The sequence below is a fragment of the Euwallacea fornicatus genome, chromosome 5 (assembly GCF_040115645.1).
Source record: "Euwallacea fornicatus isolate EFF26 chromosome 5, ASM4011564v1, whole genome shotgun sequence".
NCBI classification, from domain to species: Eukaryota; Metazoa; Arthropoda; class Insecta; order Coleoptera; family Curculionidae; genus Euwallacea; species Euwallacea fornicatus.
Genome location: NC_089545.1, coordinates 480,548 through 501,374, shown reverse-complemented (window position 1 = coordinate 501,374; position 20,827 = coordinate 480,548). Strand labels below are relative to the sequence as shown.

At 38.8% G+C, this 20,827-nt stretch overlaps 2 protein-coding genes across 3 annotated transcripts in view; one reads left to right on the top strand and one right to left on the bottom strand.

Annotated features, from left to right (window-relative positions):
* Window positions 1-5: 5 nt before the first annotated feature.
* On the bottom strand, window positions 6-7,827 carry LOC136339381 (sodium/hydrogen exchanger 9B2-like). 2 transcript variants are annotated; one of them, XM_066282590.1, is made up of 10 exons: window positions 7,599-7,827; window positions 6,284-6,368; window positions 5,319-5,487; window positions 4,479-4,614; window positions 2,099-2,244; window positions 1,799-2,030; window positions 1,513-1,746; window positions 1,218-1,455; window positions 754-1,155; window positions 6-698 (listed from the first exon to the last, which is right to left on the bottom strand). In XM_066282590.1, exons 2-10 carry the CDS (start codon window positions 6,362-6,364, stop codon window positions 330-332), a joined length of 2,007 nt encoding a protein of 668 aa, XP_066138687.1. In that variant the 5' UTR covers window positions 6,365-6,368; window positions 7,599-7,827; the 3' UTR covers window positions 6-329. The 2 variants fall into 2 exon arrangements, with proteins under 2 accessions (XP_066138687.1, XP_066138688.1); XM_066282591.1 differs by lacking the exons at window positions 5,319-5,487; window positions 6,284-6,368; window positions 7,599-7,827 and adding an exon at window positions 4,699-4,849.
* An 8,701-nt stretch (window positions 7,828-16,528) lies between these two features.
* The window catches only part of 5-HT2B (5-hydroxytryptamine receptor 2B), a 50,490-nt gene continuing 46,191 nt past the window's right edge, over window positions 16,529-20,827 (top strand). Inside the window, exon 1 of the mRNA XM_066282587.1 lies at window positions 16,529-16,828. The gene's annotated coding sequence lies outside the window, so the exon portion shown is untranslated. The remainder of the gene's footprint in view (window positions 16,829-20,827) is intronic.

Sequence of the window (20,827 nt, the reverse complement as noted above, 5' to 3'; positions counted from 1 at the left end):
AAAAATTATATTAATGATAAAACATTATTTATTAACTTAACAAATAACGGGTATTTATTTTATTTACAAACCGAAACTTAAAATTATTATTTTAGAGCTAAAGTTCAATATGAACTATCACATTTCCGATATTACAAATCTGAGAATGTTCTTTAACATTCCCATCAATTCATTCATATACTCGCAATGCAACATTTTTTTCCACGCAAAACTAAAAGTGCACGTGAAATATTGTCGAAATATCTGACCAACTTTCAGTTACAACACAAATTAGATCACTATTTACAGCCTCATACGACTATCTTCCGATCGCTCTATTTGAGATCAACTCAAGTGTCTACGGGAGTGATATTATAATCTAACTTATACGAATGACTTTTATTATTGCTGACATGATTACTGTCATTATCTGGAGTGACCGTGATCGCAACGCTTTCAACATCATCCCTCTCCTCCTCTTCGTCGATAATACTGATGTCCCGTATGGACGGTCGATGAGATCTCCTCCAGCCTTCGGGAACGTTTAGCACCTTGGTCTTGGTCAGCAATCTAGGCCCCGTGACCGATATCAGAATAGCTCCAGTTGGAGCGGTAACTATGATAGACAGAATGCAAACCATCATGACTTTCTTGGCATAGCCATATTCTGCAGAAGATTCGTCTTTGATTTCACTTAGAGCCACTCCTGCAAGCGCAGCCTATGGAGAGAAGTTGATTAAAGTCTTCAGTGATAACATTAAAACACCAACTTACCTGCACGGTCGCTTTAGCCATTAAGGAAAACGCAATAAACACCTTCTCCTTCATGTTGTAGTTGCACCTCACTGAGACCAAAACTGTGGCAAGCTGCCTCAGAAGGAATGCGACAACTAAGATTCCAATACCGACTCCAATAACAGATCCATCGAGTTCGGAAAACTTGACTTGAGCTCCGGTGACTCCGAATACTATAGGTTCGAAAAGCATCCAGAATATCTCAAAAGCAGTTGCAGCAGGGTTGTCTTCAATGTCCCATCCTTGTCGGGTCCAACAAACTATGCACGTAAATGCGGTGGCGACACATGCAAGAGGACCTGCTCCTCCATAGCCTATCAGCTCACTGCCGAAAAGGGTTACGGTGCCTCCAGCCAGTAACATGAGTATTCTGAGAGGGACCTACGAATCAATAAAAATTTTTGGCTTCCAACATCTTTTTAACTATTAAAAATGTTTCATACCATAAACGGATCGTGTTTCTCTGGGGTGTAATTGCAAATTATTCCCCACATCGCGCCAAAACCTATTCCCACCACAACAGAGAGACCTTGCATAACAAGTTCGGTCACGCTACTATCAGAGAACATTACGGTCTTGATGATTCCGAAAACTGCCACTGAACTTGCATCGTCTATTCCTGCCACTGCGATGATCAAAGTGGGGATTCCTTTGGCTACTCCATATCCCTTTGAGCGCAATCTATCGCATGTCACCAGGTTTAGTCATCATTCAAAAATATTTAGTTTGAGGGCTTACCTGAATAAACAGGGAACTATAACAGCAGGTGAAACTGCACCCACGGCACTTCCCAAGAGAATGCTGTAGTCCCAAGGAATGGACAGGAGATATTTGGCAAGTACGGCTGTCACGCCAATTTCAACCATAAATGGAATCACTGAAATCTTGAGAACCGGGAATTTAAGCCTTTTAAGAGCATGAGGGTCCAAATCCAGTCCTGCTCTAGTTAAGATCATCACCAAGGCAAACTCTCTATGAACTGTCATATTCACATAATTCCGTATAAACTAAAAACTTTTACAACCTTAAAACTTTGCTGATCTCCGTAAACGTTTCGTCAATATCTACAGCCCCCACATTTTGGAGTAAAACTCCAGTGAAGAGCATACCAATTAAGGCTGGAAGCGACGTGAGGCTCATTAACCATCCTCCAATATAAGCTCCAATACTGAGCATTAAAAGTTGATAGAGAATTCCGTGAGGCGGGGCTGCTATGTCCCTTACCAAGGAGTAGAGAACGATCCATGCGAGGAGTCCTGTAAATAAAAATAATTTGTTAGTAGGGAAATAAAAAGAGGAAGAACTGTATTAACAAGGCATTTACCTATGAGGATAAGGGCTATAAGTCTGGAAAACTGACGATAGGATGGGCAATAAGGGCTGGGGCACAGTTTTGGCCAAAACGGTGGTTGCCAGGTCGGTTGCTCTTCTTCTGTCCAGCATTTTTGGAAAAATGCATACCACCATGTTCTAAAAAAAATACCTCGTGATACAATATCATTAGTTTTCTAGGACTTACTGTCCGAATTATCATTAAATGAGTTCAGGATAAAATCGATTCAGACGTAATAAAAATATCTCAAGGAACTAACTCTCGCAATAATTAATTCCAACATTAAATTTAAGGTTTGAAAAAAAATGACATTAAAAAGGTGAGACTGGACACAAAAGAATCGCCAACAGAAGAAATGAAGAATATTATTATCAAGAAGCTTTGAAAAATTCGTACGAATGTATCGACGAAGAAAGATGAGTTTGAATTAGAAATGCGGTAACTAATGGCAATTCAGAAGGAGATTTGAATGAATTTGAAAAAATGAAAATTAGAAGATATAGAAGAGAGGGTATTAAAGCTGCACAAAGAAGACTAAGCCTCAGTGAAGACATTGGAAGATTTGCGTAAAAACCAAGATACGGAAACAGCTAAGAAGCATGTGTGAGCTAGAATGAGAAGAATGAAGACATTTCTTTCAAATATTTACCAGACGAAGAAGACGTAGATGCTCCTCTAAGACACCAGCTAAAATTTAATCCTAGTTCGAATAAGTTTATGGGAATTCGGGTTAGAAGGTAGAACAACGGTGAGGGACCAACCGAAGAAACATTCATGTTGGTAGAATTTGTAACAATGAAATAAAGAAGATATGAGGAAGGTTACAAAGAATTGAAAATGCTGTTAATCTAGGTACTTATTACGAGTTCTTTGGATGAAGATGATGATACAATAACGAATTTATACAGGCAGATCGCTTATTGGCTTTCTTATGTCCACCACGACACAATAAAATAGAGGTCCAGATCACATCAGTGGACACAATTAGACATGCAATCATTTCTTAACTTCTATTTCGGTTCGACCATCCAGAGACCATCAATATTTCAAAATATTGATTATTTCGTAATTTATTTAACTATTTTTCATGTTATTCAGATTGTCTAATTGATTGATCCTGATAAAGAAAAGTGCACTATTGATTAATTGCGTCAATGCACTCATAGCAGCATCAGAAACGGCATTATTTCTTCCTATTGCTCTGAACACACGGCTTGAGTAAATTTTTAGGGGGTAAACATGGGAGTTTATATGCATTCATAGACTTTAGTTTTTACGGAAGATCCATATACAGTGTGATCCAAGTGTTTTGGGGTCGGTATGTAAAGAGTTTATTAATTGCGTCATTTAGCCCGGATTTTTTTTTATTATAGAGCCTGATAAACTGCACATTTTCATTAAAAACGTCCTGATTGGTATAAAATTCAAGGCCTATTATGACGGTTGCTTGGAGAAAAATTTTAAATAAATCGCATTAGCGATTTTTTTAGAATAAATCTGTGCACGCCACTGGATTGGCCACCTCTCAAAACGGGCCTGTACAAAATTTTAATGAAAAATTTTGAGCAATAACGATTTCGTAGAAGAGTTACAAATGCACACTGGGTACTTACTTGCATCTCCTTACACTTCCTCTGGGTATATTAAGGCCCAAACTAGCCATTCTAATGCTACTTCGGGGATTGTCGTTGAAATAATGCAAAATTGTTTGTCATTTGGACAAAGTCCACGACGTCCATTTTGCCTCGTTACCTCGACTTGCCGGTCTATCTGGATGATGGCTGATGTTGAATTCTGCATTCTGCCGCAGCTTCTGCTGCCGGGCGCACGTTGTCGCCGACAAGACGAACAATTTCTGTTTTTCCTCTTGCACTTAAATTTTCCATTATTACCACGATTAATAAGTTAATTTCCATTAAGTACAAGCGAGTTCGAATATCGTTGTTGATGTCTGTTGCGTTTGTTTGACAGTTAAACACTTCACTTGTTCTCCATGGCCCACCATGAATTTTTGAATATAAACATATACCGAGGGTGCACTTTTAATTCTTCTACAAAACCGTTATTGCTCAAAATTTTTCGATGAAATTCCGTACGGGCCCGTTTTGAGGGGTGGTCGATCCAGTGACGTGCACGGATTTTTTCTAAAAAAATCGCTAATATGATTTATTAAAATTTCGCCCCTACAAACTGTCACAGTAGGCCATGAATTTTATGTCAACCACGCCATTTTTGCTGAAAATTTGCAGCTTATCAAGCTCTATAATTAAAAAAAAATCGGGCCCAAGTCGCACCATCAATAGACTTTTTACAGACCGACCCCAAAACAAATGGATCACGCTGTATAACGGGCAAACGAAATTTACATTACCTGCCTTCATTAACTTCTTGAGAAATCTTCCTCGCCTGTGAGTAAGTCGACGATTTGGAATACAACGACTCAGTGGTGGAATGTTTTTTATATCCATTACCGGGATCTACATCAGACTGATGCCTGTGACCACTATCTGAAACAACCAAATGCTTTTGATGCAAGAAAACTGCAGCAGGATGGCATATTTCGCTTTCACTAGAACTTCTGATTAATTTACTTGAACTGGAATGCATGTTTGTAGTCTTGAAGTTGGTCCTAAGGTTCAAAATTGTACTATCGTAGGGAACTTGTTTATGTTTGGTTTATGGGTAGGTAACTGACAGAAAAAAAAATTATTAGTTCTGAGCATGAGTACTACAGAAGAGAAAGAAGAGAGGGGAGGTGTACATGGTATATCTATACCAATCGGAAAGTTACATTGACCCATCATGAAACATTGAGACATACACCATGAGTACCAACAGATGCCTACTGGAGTTCTTTGGGGTTCTCCGAAGGAATTCCATTTCGATTTTAAAGAGTAATCGAAATTATTGCCTAACTACTCAGATAGGTACTAAGTACTGCTTAGGTATAATAATTTATGTAATCACTTATTTATAATTTCGTGCTGTTTGCAAATCAATTGATTGCAAAATAAAACATATCATCCATCCTTTAAATTCCCTAAGTGCATGACTTTCAGGATCGGAATAACGAGAAGACGACGAGAATAATATTATTGTAATATTGGTTAAGGTTGATCGGTGAGGCCGAGCCTTGTTCTAGATAGATAATCAGAATCACAACTTTTAAATCTTTGGAAAACATGGTTCTTGTCATACACGGGCGACTCACCGATTCGTCCTTCTTTGTCGTAAACACTGTTAACATGCAGAATACTCTTCTTCCTCACAGGGCCGACTTCTGCATGATCGGTCTGCCCTGACGGCTTCCTATTCCTGGCTGGGGAGTCGAAGGCGTGGTTGTCATAACCCCTGTCATGTAGGTTGTCCACTATGCTTACCTATATGGATAAGATATCTAGTTCAGATATCAGCTTGCTGTTTTTCCCTTGAATTATGTAAACACAAAAACATGTAAAACATTCCTGCTTTTCCATTTCCTGGTGTATTGTGCAAGTCAATTATTTCCAGATTAATGTCAACGAGTTCGAAATGCTTGGAGTTGTATTAAAGGAGATAATGAAATGGAAATTTTTATATGTATATCACTTAAGTGCTGTGTACTATTGGTGACGTGAGAACCCTTCAGGGAGTTTTCTAGTGTTATAATTACAGACAAGTCGAGATTTTTTTAAATATTCGTCTGAAATGGTGGCAAATAAGATTAGGTGGTAATCAACAGTAAGTATGATCTAACTCGAAAACAATAACTAGGTAAGTAGTGTGATAATCCTATCATTAATCAGTTGAGTTGTCTAGGGGATTTGTAGTCATTTTTATGAAATTAAATTAGTAGTTTGAACGTGCTAATTACGAAATTTGAGTCCACCGTGAGGCCTATATGCAAGAAAGTTAAGTCTTCATGAAATATATATTTTTCTTAGTTCTAGTGTTTAATTTTTTTAGAGGAAGCTCTAGGAAGAATTCCACTAACTCAAAAGATCATACCTTTCCTGCCCTATCTCTCCTAACTCTGTAACTGCAACGGATATCTCGCGAACATCGGCCGTTTTCCAATTAATTGTAGAAAATAGAAAGTGCACATATTCCCAATAATTAACTAAACACGAAAATGTACTTGAAAATCGCCACGATTAATTGTTCATTAAATTAGCAAAATAGTGATGAATCTCTTACCCTCCTAACCTGGTGATTTGATTCCGGTTGGCCGGGCGTGGAGTTGGACTTAAGGTGACTTAAATCTTGATCACCTGGCATGTTTCTGTAAAAAGGATAATTTATTTTTATCACAAATAAAAATAAATAAACAACGATTAGACGGTTGAGCAGTCAAATGAACTCACGCCATGCTTTAGCAACAACACAAGTCTGATCTTTCATATTGAAGCTTGTGAAATATCAATTTACACTCATGTTAGCAAGTTCAACCACGCACTATTTCTTTAAAGGCACTTGGTCTGAATTAAACACTCCGAGAACTCCATAAGCGAGAGTAAAAAGGTGAAAACTAAAGAGTTCGATATTCATACCTGAATCTATTCGGGGGACTTTATTTATTAAAGATCCTCCCCTTTCCACCCTTGTAAATACATTGTAATTGCATCATCGATAATGATAAAATATTGAATCGGTTTAGAGAAAAATTAGAGGCGAAATCGAGGAATATATCTACATGGAAAACATCTGCATAAAGAAAAAAAATCTTGTGTAGTTCATGGATCTATGGCGGAATTCGTAGTGAAAACTAGTGCGAAATAATGTATTCGCGTTCGCTCCTCGTGGAATGGATTAAGTGTCACAATTGCTGCACTGGTTCTGTGCTAAACTTACTAAATGGGAGGACGACAAGTTTCTTAAGAGGGTTTCAGTGCAAATGCAAATCGGGAGGACACAATCTGAATCTCCGAAACAGCTAAATTGCCGAATAACAACCTGAACACAAACTGAATAGGGACGTTAATAAGTAATCTATTGAACCCATCATACGTACGTACATTCATAAATTATAATACACTTTAATTATTTACGAAAACATTTTTGAACATAGATAAATTTTGGATTATTTCGGATTTTAGCTTAGTTCACAATAATAATTTACCTGCTTAAGTAGTTTTACGCAATTAATTTATTCCAAGTTATCTATGCTGAGATAACTTGGACATTTAATGCTTTTCTGATTGATGCCAAATTGATACAATTCCGATTATTTATTTCGCATTTCTCTATGCAGTTCAGGTTAGAGGCTCACACCAGCTATTCCAAATATTTTTGAGGACGAGGCAAAACATCTGCACTTTTCCATAGGTTTGGCCTTAAGGGTGAACCCAGGAAGATATTGTTAAATTTAATGAAATAAATAGCTCGAAAAGGACGAGCGAATCATCAAATTCAAAATTATGAAAAAATATTGAGCTGCGTGGGGTCAGGTCAGCCCGTCTCGCTTCTCCTTTATTCCACCCTCTCACACTATCGAATCTCTTTATCAACTTACATGATACTCGGTAAATACTCGTTATCCACTTCTCTTATTATTCGATCACTAAAACGCCGATTCTCTACAAAAATCTCGAGTCTTCGAGTAAAACTCTTTAACTATGTCCGGAAGAGTGGCCACTCGATTTTCAAATCTAATGTGATGATAACACTCGAAACTATTTATTTATACGGCAAATGTCATCCACCTCTATCTCCGACAAGGTATGAATTTTAAATGACAATTTACGTGTAACTGAATCAGTTTATATCATTTCTGTATCAGTCCCTCTTTCGTGAGTAGCTTTGCTTTACGTCACTTGTGGATTAATTGCGATCGAACAAATTCGCGATATGCGGAGCGGTTGTGACATTGAGTAAGGCCGCTTTTTCACGTTAATTAGTGCGTTTCTTCTTTGGTACTCTTGCAGATCTTCCCAAGTTGAGCAATAGGAATACCGTCGATATTGCTTAAGAAATTGTTGCTGGACATGATTCTTAACCTTGAAATTTTGCCGAAGAAGATGAGGATGGAGGGGAAAATCCGTAGGGAATTCTTAGGGAAAAAAATGATCTCGCATTTTTATACGTCGATTTAAAAGTGGTTTGATGAGAAGACACGTTGTCGCGACGCAGGTGAAAATTTGAATATCTGAGTTCGAGGTTGTCAATTTTAGGTCAGTTTAAGGACATTTTCGGTTGTCCCCATCGCGGGCCGATCGTTTAGAGTCGCGACTGTTCTCCAAAAATTACAACGAGCTTTGAGAAATATTACCCTCTTCCTCCTTTGTATTCTTCAAATATTCGTCGTATCTAAATTATTTAGTCTCGAATAGCTGAAAAACTCTGGAGAAGTTTTCCCATGGAAACCATACCAGTGCAAGACTTTCCTATGCAAATAGCACCTGTAAACCTAAACTCAGTTACCTGCTAAATCTAATGTTCTATATTTTCACCTTAAACAGTGTCAACACTTGGCATTATAATTTATACCGACAATTTCTCACTTTCTTGAAGCGCGCACGGAACGGCCCAAAATCGCCTTCCAACACTGCGACTTCAGGAAGAAACGGACCCTTCCTCGATGACCGCACAGATTGGTTGAAATCTCGTCATCAAAAAGGTGTTTTTATGTAAAAGACTAATTTTAAAGCTTCACATAAAGACATTAGACCTGGCTTTGTTAATGACATTTTAATTACTGTTTATACTGCATATCGCACCTGTAAGCCTGGATATATTCGTGTGGATTGAACTGATTGAAACCTGCATAATATATGGTACACCATAAAGCCAGTTAATACTAGAGGACCCGCAAAAATTAAACTTTATCGCCCCAAGATTAGACATTTAAGGGGCTAAATCCCCATTTTACGATCCTCTTTTTGATTTCATAACGGTTATATTATTAGCAATAATACAGCTGGAGAATGTTGCACTTGATCTAGTTTTACAATGCCGATTTTACGGTGTATCTGTGGCAGAAATGGCACATTTGTTGATCCGAATTTAGGTCACAAAAAGCCCTCGCGATAATTGAGTTTAGCAAATGTTTGCCTTGGAAAAACGTTTGATAAGTAGGATTAAAATGCGAAAACTTTGCAATAATGGAAATGAAAAATATATCAAATGGAATGAGAGGATAACGGAGGTTTTCAGCTGAGGAAATACCACGTGAAAGCTCGAGGAAGTGGGGAGTGGCGCATTTTTTCCCTATTAGTTTTTCAGGTAATCACAGCAATCGTTACGATTGTTAATCATAATTTGGTTGTGCAGGTATTCCCACGGGCGAATTCCCACGTATGAATATAATTTTTTTTCTACTAGGTTCTCAGACGCTCATGTTGGGTAAAGCTATTAAGAGAACGAGAATATTGATGAGCCTAAAGGGAACTGAACGAGAAGACATAATATGAGAATAAAGGAGGGAATTATAGGCAAGAGGAGGAACCACTGAGTACATTCAAGGGAGAAATATATAGAATCATTTTTTTTTAATTCGATTTAAATTTATCCCAATCCACACGCTTTTCAAGGACTTATGCCCGTCTCACGATTCGTCGTTAATCCTTCTTCGAATTTTATTTAGAATCCAAGAAATGCTGAAAATTGATGAAAAACCAATTTGATGCGAGATAAAGAAGATAACCATTCGAGCTGTGAGTGCAACTACTCTATAATCAGCAATGGACAATAAAATTTGAAAGAAATTTTATTTGAGAGGTTTCAAATACTTTAAAACACAGTTAATCCCAGGGATTTAAATGTATTAATATAATCGTTGAATGTCGCAGAAATTTCATGGAGAATACATGGCACGGTTCAAGGCACTTTATGGTCGTCATCACTGCGACTAGTGAATAGGATTTCTTTAATCGAAGCAATAGCGAATGGTGCCATTTCTGCCCGCATTTTCGGTTGTACGCCAATGACTAACGATCACTATGTTTTCAATTTTGTGGCCTCGGCGATTACCGATTATTTCCAAGATAATCCAAAAAAGTTCATGTTTTCGTTATTTCTCAGGTTTGTGGATTTGTAGATTTGTGGATATCCGAGCAGTTAAATTTATGCAGTAACTCTTGAAGCTTTGAGCAGTGCTACCTCTGTTCGATACGTCGTGCAGAAAATTCATTAATAACCGTGGAAAGGCAATAATGGTTATTCGGTAATGTGTCCTTGTCTACCGCCTGGACAGTTCTTGGCCACTACCCGAGAATCGTCCAAATATCTCACGAGGGAACGAATTTTTTTACTGCCGTCAAAATGACCTCTCAAGGGGCTTGCGCTGGTACGCAGTGCATTCTAACGTCACTGCGTGTACCGCTCAACAAATTAAAGAATCTGAGCTTAACGAATGCGCTTTTTACGAAAATTTAATCTTTCTGTAATTAAGAAGATGGAAAATAATGGTGATTTTAAAAGGGATTTCAGAATTCACATGACACATTTTCGAACTGATTTCGATTACCGATATTATTAAGTCATCTATTCCCTCACAGATCCGTGACACCCACTAAATCCCAAAAATCCATAAATTTGTCCAACTACAAATCGAATCAGATTTCACTTTTGAGAGTTAAAGTGATGAATCGAACGGTTCGGCGTCTCTAATCTTGATAAGAGTTTTACTGCTTTTCGATTTGTAGTGCCATGTGAATAACAATTATTGATAACATAATTTTTGAGGATCGCTGGAAAAAAAACTCAAGCGATTTATTATTGGCGAATCGTCCAGAAACAGCCGCAAATCCAATACCGTTTACATAATTGTAGATGGCCGCATTCAGCAGAGCCAACGTCGGCGCGACAGTTGTGCAGCTGTTCGAAATTCGGAGCAAAAATCACGTCAGCGGAGATCACAGATGTGGCGTAACTGTTGGTCCTGCCAAACCCGGCTAATGGCGTAATGATTTGAATATTCTCATTATCGCAATTACCGCTACTTAGTATCTAATTATGGAAAATATTTATAATTTAAATAATTAAGAATGTCTGACAGTGATTTAATATTTGAAAATGTGACTGATCTCTTGTACGGATTTCAATAATCTGACGACAATAAAATAATAATTTACCTGTCAGTCGCATTTTTAATCATGGTTAGGCGCTAAGCCTGATTTAATCCGTTGCACAGTTAGACATATTATTTTGCGATAACTTTTATAGGTTTATATGTATATTGGAATTAGTTTACTCGACTAATGGCCCTGTCGTCTTTCTTTTTGCGTAGCCCTTAAGCATTAGAAGAACTGATAAGGATCTCGCATCTTTAGATACCGTAAAATCCGTCTTCGAATTGTAAAAATTTATCGTATTTTTTTGAGGCTTAAATTAATAGTTATTATAAAACACTTAGCAGCAATGTAGTCGAAGCAATTATCTAGAAATCTATTGATCGACGAACGTTTTACGTGGAAACGGAAAAAAAACCTTTTGCAAAATTGTTCGATTTTAAAAGACTTGCGAAGTGCTGCAGAAGCTCTTTTCAATTGCGAATTCAATTGAAGCAAAGTCAAGAGCATGCTGTGCGCCCTTTAAGAAAGTATAAAGAAATGCGTACAGATCATACGTTTCGAGCGCCGTATTTTTAAACACCCGGTATTCGAACAACAAAAAAAAAATGCTTGACAATGTCGGGCACAATCAGACACCAACGTTCCTCATCGACGTGATGCCGCCGCTGATTAACGTAATGAAGAAGTGGGGGGTTGAGAGAACCAATCACGGCGCATGATTCAAGCACGTCGCCGCTGCGAGGAGCGAGGTGCGATGCTCAGTGAAGATATTCAGTTGATCTATCATGGTGGTGAGGTGAAGGTCGATGTGCCTGGTGAGCTGCGATGCTCCACGACGTTTCTTCCCTTAGGTATATCGACGTTGTTGGTGATTAAGCACCAGGACAAGTCTCAAATTAAATTGACGATGATTTTTTCATTAATTTAAAATAATTTCGTATAGAACAGCCTTAAACAGAAACATTTGCAAGAAATACGATTTAAAAACATTTTGATGACAACAATAAACCGGCTCTGAGCCAAGGAGACCTCACTTTTTCCCTTTTCAGGTCACTCATACAAACCAGTTGATTATTCTCATTAATACTGTTTGTTCGGTAATTGATGCCACCATACTCTTGAACCCAAAGTGCAAATTAGAACTATAATTTATTTCACTCTAATACACTGTGTCCATATACTGTCACCAAACCCATCATCAACACAAAACGTATTTGTCTCGTTTGTTATATCGACAAGAACTGAATTTGTCTAGTGTGAGGCTCGAAGCTTGTGCGACAAGTATTCTTAGACTATCGATAAAACAAATTTGTATAAAAGAGAGTTTTTGTTCAAGATTTTTTTTATTCTCATCGGCAAGATTGATGCACAATTTCATTCTGCATAAATTTTCGCGATACTATAGGAGAGCTTATTTTGTAAATTGAGCTCAATTATCGCCAAGATCATGTGCATAATGGTTATTTGTTTAGTTATTACCCGGTTTTGAAACTGAAAGCCCCAACCTACCAGTTGGATTGAAAGGAAACCATTGACCAATCAGTACAGCGTTGCAGAACGCAATGTAGGATTGTTATTCAGAAACTTAAATCCCAACCTTGGTGGCATTTTTTATTGTCTTAGGCATTTTATACGGTTTTTCAATAATATTTGTTGGTAATTTCAGTCAGTTTTTACCGAATTTCCATAGACTCTTTGAGATTTCCAGGAACTTCGGCTGAAATCATTTACGAGATTTCGTGGGATTCCCAAGGGTCATTAAAAAGAGCTTTCCGAAAAGTTTCCAGAAACTTTTTGGGATCATTCATAGCGTAACGATTATGCAGACTCTGCCACTTCCAAAGGGTTTTCACACATTTCATTGTAATTATCGTAACCACTGACGATTTTTTCGACGAATAAACGATATGAAGAGCGCCGACAATAGTTTTCCTAAAATAATTAAAACTTTCGTATATGTTCCAATACGCAAAGGCAGAGACTTTGGGAGCAGCCTCATGTGACATCTACCGAACATAATCAACACTTCAGGTTTATTTCACTTATTTATGGATATCGAAAAAAAAATCCAGAGCCGTATTCTGCCTACATTGAGTCGATAACGGAGATGATTGATTTAAACAACGTTCTCAAGCTGTATTATAGATGGTGCTGCCGCATGGTTTGTGCAAATATCAATTAATCATCATTGCTTTTATTGGTATTATTAGAGTTAGCCATTAAACTTGATGCCTCATCAATGGTCCTACATTATCCGTCTCCAAGGTTGAAGGATGAATATTTCATTAGTGCCAGAGAATATTTTATTAAAAATTTGTGAAAGGATTCTGATCGAACGATGAATTTTTATACTTCCTAGAGGTGCAAAGAAGAGTTTGGTGGTTGCCATTAGTACGCCACTGAAAACTGAAACGATTAAACGTTGTCGGTGTGGGCTATTGCAACCAACAAATGACCACGGTCAAGTAAATAAACGATTCTATTAATAAAAATCTCTAGAGGCTTTGCTTTTAGTTCACATTTGAAGCGCTTCATAATTTTACGTATATATCACTTAAAAATTAAAATTTCAGTGCTGATATGAGATATTTTTTGGGAATTTGCCTTTTGGTAGCTGCCACTCAATCAGGTATATTGAATAAGTGATTCATGAATAACAGTAGCGAGATATTTTTCATACATTCATCCGATGGTTATGTGTTTATTTTTGTAGTCTTAACGCTGGATTGCTACTCTTGCAATGTGTCCACTTCCGCTGCAGATGAAGATGGCTGTTATGGCATTGGCACCATTAAGAAATGTCCTGGGAGCAGTGTCTGCTTAGCAGCTACGTACAGGAGTATGTATTCGATTTGGTGATAATTGTAGTTGGAGAGTAATTTTTGAAAATGTTAACAAAGCCGCGAAGATTTGCCAATCGGCGCTATTTCTGAGTCATCAAGATGACGTTTCAAGCGTTCATTATTCTTGCCCGTTTTTAAGAATGAAAAATATCTATATTTGTTTGAATGCATCATGCCCATAACAGCAATATAGAACTGAGAAGATCATTGATATTTATATGAAATACGTCATAGCCACCTGACGCACATCTATTTGCATGGGAACGTGCAGGAACACTAAAGAGGTGAAAATAAGTCAAAAAGTTATACAGAGCGTGATTGTTTTAAGATTTTGCACTGCTGTGGCACCAACTTATCAACAAGTTTTAAACAGAAAACCCAGCATATTTAATTTCGTTTCAGTCAAATCGGGAACCGTCGAAACCCACACAACCATGCAGTCTTGTTTCGTGGACATGGCCGGACAGGAATGCGACAACTTCTTCAAGTCCCAAAAAAACCTCCATCGAAACGTGGCCGTAACGCCTGACACTTGTTATTCGTGTTTTGAGGACAACTGCAACAAGAGCAAAAATAAGTCAAATTTCGCAACTGTTCTCAAGAGCCATTTTGCCGAGATTTTTGTTAGCGTTTTAGGTTGTTTACTGTTACAATTTGCGGCGCTTTAATGCTGTAACGTGAATATAAATGAAATGTTGCCGTTAACATAGAGGTTTTACTTTCAGTTCCCAACGAATGAGGAATCGAAAACTGAACGGTCCAGCGAGGTATCAAATTAAAAAAAAAAAAAAAAAAAAAAAAAATTCCAGTGACGTGCTGCTACGGCCGCCACTGACAAAACGATATCTGTATTTTTCCTTATGCACACAGCGCGCTCACTCGATGACGGGTGACGTCCTAAAAACTGCACTAAAACATTTTCAACTGGAACGATTGAAAAATTTGATTTTTTTTAGCTGAATTTTGAAGCTTCGCCATCTATAAACTCAGACCCTGTATAATTTCGCGACCCCACAAGACAAAGACTCGATGCAAGGAAAAGCCCGAGATTAGTCTAGCCTTGGATTTAATCTCGTTTGTTCGACGTTTTTCAGAGACGAAAAAAAATCACTCCATAATTAGTCTTGGACACCCTGTACTTCCACATAAATACTTTTCCAAGGATCGCTACACAAAGATGAATGTTCGAGGTTTCCCCATAAATTCTAAACCTGCCCGAACTTCTCTATACATCATTCTTATGTCATCCTTGCTCTCGTCGGCTAAGCAATGTTCGGGATAAAAATTGGATATTTGAAAAGAAAGTTAGATAGAGTTAGTCTATGAAAATGCTTGTTGGTTCTTTTCTCATTTTAAAGGTGAGAAAAAATGGTTTATCACTCTGCCAACTCAGTGAGATGTCTCGAAGTTAAAGCTTCATTGTTCTCTTCGTGCTGAAGTGAACTTTTAGAGCTTCGGAGTCTTCTCAGCTGATGAAACTCTTTAACCCGCGTCGATCCCATTAGGAATGGTTTATCGGAAGTTGATTTTCTTGTGGATTTTTTTCATGGTACCTCCCATTTTTTTCGATCAGTGCAATTTCTACTCATCATTCAAGTATTCATCCCCCAATATCCCCGGTAACAAAAGACAAGTCTCGATGTCGAATATTTTTTAATTAACGGCTAAATGAAAAGCTCCGAGAACAACAGAACGATGGAAAACCCATTTCCGACCGTGGACGGCAATAAATCGGGACACAGCCAATAAAAAGGTGGACAATAGTTCTGTCAGATAATTCATTGATATGACCGGGGCAATTTTAGAAGAGCTCTCACTTTTTTTTCTTTTTTTTTTTTTTGACGAAGTTACATTAATTCGTGAAGTTATTTTCTAATATAATCGCAACGATTTTCGAAATTCGGGGCGAATTCATCTCTGGTGTCGTTCGGGGCGTTGAACCAATTCATCCTCCGTTATCGACGTGCTACCCATCGCGTTAAATAAAGGTAAATAACCCGCCCAAAAATTCTTCATCTGCAAAATTAATCACTGAAAGCCAAATAAAAAAGAGACGAACACCTGTCAACATTAAAGCGGCCATAAATCATTTTTATTGATGGGCTTTTAAAGTATGATTCTTTCGGAACAACACGCGAGCTTTCCCAATGCTGGATCCGCATCACTTCTAATGGAGAGAAATTACAAAAAACAACTACAGCGGATGCGAAATTTGTCTGGAGAAGCCTAACCAAGTGAAAAATGGAAACCTGCAATAAAGAGAAAATGATCAGCAAAAATTATCCTAAAAATGAAAAAAATGGCACGAGCTTTCACGGACATATCCAAAAACGCGAGCGGGCTCACATGCGCCGAGGGGTCGATACCAAACAGATGGACCGAATGATTAGGATGTCGAATCTTTGTGGTCCTCTGGACATCTGGGAAAAACGAAATTCTTGACGTTCAACCTCGTCCAGGACACTAGAAATAACCTTACCCAACCCGGGATTGCGAGCACGAGGGATTCTGAAACGCCTGCGCCTCCAGCTCTTTGAAAATTATTCAAGAAAGACGCCGCGAATCGCTCTAGTGACACACATGACGGCGTGAGGGGTGTCGCGACGCTCATTCATAGGTGCCGCGTAACGCGTGTCCTGGATCCACAGGTGTCCGGCTCTAATAAGAATCGCGTTAATCCCGCTGTTTTCCAGGAAAATAATTTGTTCCCGTGATTTTATCGCCTTTTGTTCGATTTGCGGAAATTCGTTGTTGTTAAGGGCTTGTGAAGTGCTGCAGGGTCGAGTCTATCTCGGACGTTTATTTGTTATTTTAATTAGTAATTTGTATAGTGCAGTGTTTTTCAGTGTAAATTCGCACATTGGAACTTCTGCGTATTGCGAATATTGGTAGGTGTTGATCGATGGAAATTGATTAGCTGTGCACTTCTTGAGGGCCTTTAAAGGCTCATTGATTCGACGTTGTATTGTAAATTTGCCGATACTGGCACTTTCAAAAATTTACTGATGCTTCGCAACCTTTAAAACCGACCTGCCAAGGAGCGCACGGGCATCGAATAAAAATCACAAATTCCGATTTTTCAAAAACTAAGAGTTTTCTATCGACATACGTGTTCGATTCGGTGCGTAGTACCGGCAAATGCCTTTGATGTGAACAACGCGCGCTACTGTCTCGCACTTCGGAATTTCATAAAATAGCTAAGTTTGAGGGCGGAAAATATCGATTTGAGCGACGTAGGTAAGCTCTCGTTTTTGAGAATTAAGTCGTCAGATCTCTAGAATGCAACCGCTAGTCGAAGTTAAATACTGACAAAAACTTCCGAGAAAATCCATAACTTTCGAACTCGAAATGCTCTCAAATCTCATAGAATAATTAACTTAATATGCTAAAACTACGTACGGACTTCTTGTAACAAAACATTGCTCGGCGCTCCGAGCGGCGTAACATGGACCGCGCAGCAAACGTGATCATTTTCCTAAACGTGTTTAGGAGCAAAGAGCATAACATTATGCCACCTGCTGTCGGATTTCAGAGAGGCATTAAAAATTGTCTGGGGGGAAGGGGGGATCGAAGAATTAAAGATTTTTTTAATTTAATGCCGCCCCCGGTGACAAAACTGAGGAAAGGTTTCATTTAATTCCTGAAAAAAAAAATGAAAAAAAAAAATGGCGTGCGTTTCAGGTGCTTCACCTGCTGAAGGGTTTGAAAAATATAAAAAATGTTCATATATTTCGTGCCTTTGGGGAAGCTCTTATTATGTGCCAGAAGTAGGAAAATTGCAGCTGGTATTAGTTTTTTTCTATCCCAAGCAAGGCGCGTTCCGTATCCGGAAAGTATTAATACGGCAATTTTTTTTTTCAGTTCGCTTACTTATATTGTTATAACCAACTCGCAAACCTTCTAAATTCGGTCCATAGCCCATGGCTTTATCTGTACAACTGTAGCGTAGGACCAACGCCGTAGACCAGCCATGAGCAATACTTTGCGGGACGAGGAAACAGTTTATTCAATCAGAAGAACAACAAAAGGTACTTCAAAAATCAATTCCTCTGTTCGTGACTGCGATTACTTTCGTAATTTTCCACTTTCCCGCCACCACGTGGACCTCAGTGTTTCAAGTTTCTACATGATCTGTGCGAGAGCGCGTCCTCGGCAAGGTCCTGAACCTTCTTTGCCACTTTAAGCCCGAGCCTGTAGCCGTTAACATTCCAAAAATCGGGCCCAAATCATTTACCGGGGGCATCCCTTGCGCCCCGCCACACAGGACAAGATTATCTTGATCAGATACTTCTCAACTTTTCTTTCTTTTGAGGTTCGTGCAGTTCGTTCGCGGGGAACTGAATTGAACTCGTTTTTAACATTGAATCAATACCATCATGTAGAAGCTCGTACGCGTGAGTTACACTCTGTTTATGCTATTCGCAAATTCCTCTATGTGCTACAGCCTCTATTAGATCCGCAACATCTTGTCAGTAAATAAGTTTGCACTATATCGTCTTTAGTCCGCAGCAATCTGCCCTTTGGTGGAGCTCTCAGCAGCTATCCAACGGTTTCCAATAGCCACTTTGTGCTGTGTGCTGTTCCCGTTGCGTTTGGCTTTGGTGGTTCTCCGACGAGGCTTTTTTCACACATTTGAGACAGTTTGCTATGTGTTTCTGGGGAAATCCCACCCGAACGGGGGGTCTTTTTTCCCGGCCAATTAAACGGGGGTCGCCGTTCCTGTATCCGCGAAATTGGCACGCGTGTGCTCTTAGGAAAATAATTGTTTCTAACGCGTGCGAAAGTGTCCCTTGTACATGTCCGCTGCAATTGTTGTTACCAGACAGTAATTGAAATTATAGCTACATGTACATATTGAAACGTTTCCCTAATTAATGAAACGACTACAATATAGATTCCACCGAATCAATTAATGATTTTACGCTTAATTTAGGAAGTGCATAATTGCTCCGAGTTGCCATTGAAATGGACGCAATATAATAATTATTGCCAATTTTAAAATCTTGGAAGGTAAAATTGCATGAATTCATCCTAGCTCAGTTTGCAAATGTGCGAAACAAGATATGTAAACAAAACGCATGTACACAGGGTTACCTATACATGTAAACAATTACACTGCACTAAATGAGCGTTTTTGATTATTCATGCGAGTAATAGTGCAATCAACACAAAGTTAACTTTGAATTGCAATAGCAAAAGCTTTCGGAATCAGAGAAATATAAAGCTTTCAGTATATATATATATATATATATATATATATATATATATATATATATATATATATATATATATATATATATATATATATATATATATATAATAGTGTTAAATTGAAACGAATTCATTACCATTGGATGCGTTTATTGGAGGGAGACGGCTGGCATGTAATTTGTAAAACTTTTATGTGGTAATAAACCAAGAAATATCGATGATTAATGACTTGGAGTTCATGCGGAATTTTGAAGGAAAGTCGATAAATTATTAGTCTTTTGTAAGGACTCTTAACTTTTGCAGGAGCTTTGCTAAAGCGATTAACCTTCGTTATACTTTTCCAGCATTTTTATCGGTAGGTAACACTTTTTTAATTAGGCTCGCCCGGACCTTTTAAAAGCCGTGCGGGAACTTTCGTCACTAAAGGTTAGGGCAGGTAGTCCGTAGACGACGCTGGTGTTCACCTCCGGAGCTTTAATACCTACTTACGCCATCAATATCGTGTCACGAAGCAAACGACTCCAATTCTTTTTGTTTTCGTCGTCAGGGCCGGCCTTAGCAAACCCGGGCGAAATTTTTAACCACCCCCCTGCCGCTGCTCACGGGAAAAATGGCCGGTCAGAATAGTCCGCTGCTCTTCCTGGTTTGCCGCCCTGGGCCGTCGCCCAGCTTCATCCCTCCCCCTAGTGTAAGGCCGGTACTGGCTGTTCTCGTTGTCTCTCTCTTCACGTGGTACGAGTGATCTTGTGAAGTGAAGGGCCGCTTCCCTGTCGCGTTATTCTTCATTTTTGTCGGTAGCGTCGGCACGTAAACCGTGAGTTTTCCCAATTAGCTCTTAGTTAAAATTATAAAAGTCGTCGATTACTTTGGCACGGAACGGCCGTTCAGACTGCGAACTTGGGGTGATCCGAACGTGATTGTCCGCAGCCGCCTTGGCGGCCCTCTTGTACATTGCCGGGTTGCGGCGGCGCAGGCGCAACACGTCAACTTCAGTACTTGGAGCCGGATCACCTCCGCTTAAATTTTTTCATTTCTTCGGGGATTGCCGGGTTTAAGAAGTTTGCTGGAAAACCTGCACTGATTCAAACCCATTAGCTTACAGCAGCAAAATGTAGACACCTCGATGTGCCACCGTCGGCATGGGAATACGTATGTACGTACCGCCACACAGGGCTCCGAGCAGTAAAATACAGAATTTCTTTTTACACATTGCGCTGAGAAACTGCGACTCTAAGATGCAAAAAAAGCATAAAAATATGTCGTAAAATACCGAGGCGACATATCCGTTAAAACCAGGAAAAGAAAATGTCTTCTTTTAGTTGCCTTGCTGTTGAATATTTCATGAACACATCAAAAACATGAAACATCAAACATCTAGGAATTCACATAAATCCATGAGTTGCCATTTTGGGGCGAAGGAAACTTTTACAAGCCCATAAATAGCTTTGCCGTTGTACGGGGTATCACCCAGAATTAAAAACGTTCGCTCATAAGAACCAAACGTTGCTCTAATTAGAGCCTCATAACGTTCCGTCGCTGCGGACTGTATGAGAAATGTGTATGTCTTTAAGCTTTTACTGAAACATAAAATCCTATATATTCATGCAAATACCGGGAAAACTTCGTTTCCAGCATAGCCACTTAAAGCTCCTAAAGCCAGCTGGAATAAAACCCCA